The sequence below is a fragment of the Calidris pugnax genome, unplaced genomic scaffold (assembly GCF_001431845.1).
Source record: "Calidris pugnax isolate Ruff unplaced genomic scaffold, ASM143184v1 scaffold14, whole genome shotgun sequence".
Taxonomy (NCBI): Eukaryota; Metazoa; Chordata; class Aves; order Charadriiformes; family Scolopacidae; genus Calidris; species Calidris pugnax.
Window position 1 is genome coordinate 4335836 of NW_015090793.1, and position 4785 is coordinate 4340620.

At 41.5% G+C, this 4785-nt stretch overlaps 1 protein-coding gene across 1 annotated transcript in view; it reads right to left on the reverse strand.

The window, feature by feature from the left end:
• Nucleotides 1-3607: 3607 nt before the first annotated feature.
• LOC106902877 (serine/arginine-rich splicing factor SR45-like) overlaps nucleotides 3608-4785 on the reverse strand; it is a 1516-nt gene continuing 338 nt past the window's right edge. Inside the window, exons 2-3 of the mRNA XM_014966704.1 lie at nucleotides 4388-4776; nucleotides 3608-3713 (exon numbers count right to left, since the gene is read on the reverse strand). Of these exons, the coding sequence (XP_014822190.1) occupies nucleotides 3697-3713; nucleotides 4388-4776 (406 nt within the window). The 3' untranslated portion in view covers nucleotides 3608-3696. The remainder of the gene's footprint in view (nucleotides 3714-4387; nucleotides 4777-4785) is intronic.

Below are 4785 nucleotides of genomic sequence, written 5' to 3' on the forward strand. Positions count from 1 at the left end.
TTTTTCCTAATATCCAATCTAAAACTCCAAAGCTCCCCTGGTGCAACTTGAGACTGTTTTTCCTCATCCTGTCACTTATTACTTGGCGAAAGAAACCAACACCTATCTCACTACAGTCTCTTTTCAGGTAGTTGTAGAGAATAATAAGATCTCCCCTGAGCCTCCTTTTCTTCAGACTGAATGGCTCTAGTTCTCTCCACTGCTCCTCATAAGACTTGTTATGTAGACCCTTCACCAGCTTCGTTGCTCTTCTTGGATGTGCTCCAGCACCTTAAGGTCTTTCTTGTAGCGAGAAGACCAAAACTGAACATGGTATTCAAGGTGTGGTCTCACCAGTTACTCTTGAGCTACTTTTACCTATTTCTTCAAACCTCAGCTCCATTCCCCAAAATCAAATATTTTCTTGAATTATTTTGATATCAGTTTTTGTAGACTGTAAGAATACGTCTAGTTTGCACAAACATGAGCCAAAAGATTTCTACAAGTGCATAGTTTTAATACAACTGCAAGATTATTTGTTGAATTATGAGATTCTTACAATATTTAAGCAATTTTGAAATAAATTCAGTCAGCAGGACTGCTGTGTGATTGAACTTCATATTTTTTTTGCTCTTCTCCCTTCCCAGGTAGTTATGATAAATACACATGCTTTTTACTGCTCCCTTTTTTGCCCACAAAGTAGGATCTACAGGAGGAATGTGTAGACCTTTCGGTTTGGCTGTATTCCATGTTAGGAAGATCTTTATGATAAAGCTATTCCACAGGTGGTAAATAAGCCCACAGGAATTCTGCCACAGGAACAGTGTTGCAGAATTGTATTAGACTGATGAGTCAGGCCTCACATCTTTTCTGAAGAGACTAACAGCATGTCAGCTCTTACGTTACTACTACCAACTTGCTTATTTGCTGTATTGTTCCAGAAAAAATAAAAGCTGTGTTAAGACTAGCAGGTATGGACAACCTGCTTGCTCAAAGACCCTATAGTTCAAATCATAATAAAGCAGGACACTGAAAAGAAAGAGGGAATAAAAAATAATGGGGGAATAAAAAAAATTAAGTTGCTTCTGAGTCTTGATGGACTGAAGGATTCTAGCTTCACCAAAGTTTCATTAACTAAAACTAATGTGACAACAATAGCACACCTGCTGCCATTGTGGTGGTGAGAAGACATTTCCATGTGCTTGTCATTAACTCAGAGTATCAGAGCTCTTTACAGAACATACTGAAAAATCTTATGGGTATTAACCATTCTTGCTTACATTTGAAATGGGTCACTTTTTAGCAGGTGGCCTAGAAGTGAAAAGCTTTGTTTTTAACATCAGTTCTGTGAGTCATTCCATTTCCCCCTACATTGGTTAATGTAATTTAATTTCCCTCTCTTTGCCTATCATAAGAGAATCTGGGGGAAAGGGTTGCTTTTCTCTGTTCTTGCAAATTATTTGATATGATTTGTTTGAGATCTCCTCCTTTCATGGTACTTTCTTAAAATTAGAACCAAATTAAACGTGTTCCTAGCCATTGCAGAATACATTGATTAGAGCTGAATTATGCTCAGTTGTGATCTGTATTGAAATTTGCATGACACATCTCTCCTGGAGTGAAACTAAAAGGGAATTTGAATCGTCTCCTGTTCCTTTCCAATGAACACAGTCCATTAACCATTAAATCCAATAAGTTGTGGTCAATATTTAGAACAGATGAATGTGTAGATTTAATGAATGATGCAGCTATTAGAATAAAAATCTCAAGTACTTACCTAATCTGTGCTAACTGAATAGTCTATGTTTATTAAAGGATAATTAATGACAAGAACCTCTTTTTTTTTTTTTTTTTTCTTTTTGACACATCTCTCCTGGAGTGAAACTAAAAGGGAATTTGAATCGTCTCCTGTTCCTTTCCAATGAACACAGTCCATTAACCATTAAATCCAATAAGTTGTGGTCAATATTTAGAACAGATGAATGTGTAGATTTAATGAATGATGCAGCTATTAGAATAAAAATCTCAAGTACTTACCTAATCTGTGCTAACTGAATAGTCTATGTTTATTAAAGGATAATTAATGACAAGAACCTTTTTTTTTTTTTTTTTTTCATTTTCTTATTTGTATTGCAGCAGTCTCCAAGTCCCCAGTTTCAATCAAGATAACATCCTTGAGAATCCAAGTAAGTACTGTAAGATCTTGATTGGGAAAATATGCATGTTTAGTAAGACCACTGTGATCATTTGCAGTGATTTACATGTCTGTTTATATGCAAAAAGGTAGCATGAGTATATGTGTTTTCAGGGGTAAGGTGGCAGATGCCTACTTTTGCAAACTCAGAGTGGCAAGTTCAAGCCTTCTGGTCTCACAGAGGTGGCTGTTTTCAGCCTCATAAGCTGTAAATGGGCATTTGAGCATCAATATTTGAAAGGTCGCTGGTATGAAGTGTTATGGGATGTTGCCTGTAAATGGAAAAGGGTCAGCAGAGGACCCCCATACCTCAGGAAGTTATGTAAATGCTTAACTTTTCACTCTGGCAAAGGTCTTCTGTAAACAAAGAGACAAATCTAACAATGCCATCCCAACCAGGTTCTTTAAGACCAGGATATTATTGCAGGTGACCACAGAACTTACTGTCCATGTACAAAAGCAGAATATTTTTTTCCCGGTTTTCTGCTACTTGCCATCTTTTTTTTTCCCTTGTCTTATTTTGTTTTTTCTCCATTAGTTTTCAGAAATAATTAGTTCTTCATTTGAAAAAGCTGTATGAGAGAAATTTTGTGTGCATGCATAGAAAAGAGAGAGAAAGGGACAGAACTTGCCTTCTGTCTGGATCCAACAGGAAATAGCTTCTCAAGTAGCTATCACAGTAAGAGAACAGCACATCTAGGCTGTCTCTGTGATGATATAAAATAGCATCTACCCCACCTGACATCACTACACATCTAATCCCAGATGGTTAACATAAAAGCTCCTTAACCTTGTGATACTATTAAATGAAAGGTAAGTCATAGGTGGGTTCTGACTAGTAGGAACCTCAGGAATTGCTGCTGTGAGAGAGGGAGTAATTGCAGGACCTCAGCTCTCCTGGACACAGCCAGCTTCTCCCATGACAGCTCAGTCCTTCCCAACACTCTGTGCACTCTGGCTCCACAATGTTGATTCCCTGATGACAGAAGTGCAACAAATGAACTCTGAGATAACTGGTATTGTCATACTTTTGTGGGTGGTTTTTTTTTTTTTCCTCAAATGCTTACACAGATATATATTGGATTTTTGCTTGTCAAGCATAAGAAATGTCAAATGTATCTGCTGTTTTTTAACTTTGGAAATGACAGCTTTCTGATCAAAGAAAACATTCACTTTCTATCCATCCTGAGAAACAGTACAGTACTGGTTGTCTTCCAAATAACACATCTCACATCTTGTTGCTTTGCTGTTTCCTTAGGACATATAACTTACCATAGCAAGTTTTTCAATTAGGGCCTGACCCAAAACTTATAACTGCTGTTGGAAAAAAAAAAAAACAGAACAAAACAACAAAACAAAAAACTGAACCATTGCCTTCAGGTTCTTTCAAGCAGTTTTATGTGCCATTATTCACACAGTGGTCACACTTGCGTGACAAGGCTACATTGTAGAGACATCATACACAATACAGCATTTCCCCAGGATAGTGGGAAAGGTACCTTTTCTTCTTCTTTTTCTTCGTGTCAGTTCTGGCGATCAACTGTAAAATGTGACAGTGATTAGGAATGGCAGCTTTTTTCTGTACTAGTGTTTTGATGCACCAAAACTTACTCCCTCTTTTTTTTTTTTTTTTTTTTTTTTTTTTTTTTTAACCTAAGACAAAGATTTATGGAATTTTGGGGAATTAGCTGTGTGATTCACTTTCCTGCCAGGTGCAGAGGGAGAACTTCTGGCCTCTTTCATGTCTGTCTTTTCAGGTTTTGCCACGATGTGACAAATGAAAGAACCTTTCTTACCATCACACTGATGTGATAACAGTGTAAACGGGAAATAACAAGAGAGAGACTTTAATCTTCCACAGAATGTGCCAGCACCACCCTAACTTGAGCACTTGTTCACCCAGCTGGGGCTTGAAATGTGTGAGTCCAAGCAGCCAAAGTGAAGTCTCTAACCGAGCAACATCCCTCACAGTTGGCCAATGAGGACAGTGTGAATACCCAAAGGGCAACCGTAGCTCCTCTAGGCACTATGAAATAAAAGGGGGGAGAAGGGCAAGTAATCCTTTAGATGGAAGGAGGGGGGGGGAACCTTCCAAGGGGCACAGCCACTAGCTTTTCGAAAGGTCCCAGGAATGTTGATGCAGCCGGTGCACTCAGGGTGTGCCTGACCACAGCACGGGGATTAAACTCCCAACAACTCCTCGCCGGGTCTTACCCTTCCTGAGCTGCGCATCAGCGGAAAGTTGGGCTTCCTGTTGCTCTCGCCTGCGGTCCGGGAGTGGATCAGACCGACTCCGCGCTCCCCGGCTGAGCCTGTGCCTCGCAGCCGCTCGTCTGCGCATGAGTCGCCGCGGGAGGCTCCGCGGCTGGAGTATTTCAGGGGCTGGGCACCGGGGGAAGATGCTCAGTGCCTGACGGAGGCCGTGCGCCCCGGCGGAGAGCGGGGAGGCGCGGGGGGGGACGACGATCCGCGGCGGGACATGGCGAGGGCGGCGGCGCGGGGGGGACGGCGGACACCGGCCTGAAGCCGCGGCCGTCGGGGTAGCGCCCGCTTCAGCACCGCGGACAGCGCGCAGGGCACCGCGCCCCGCACCTCCGGCACCGCTCCCCCCG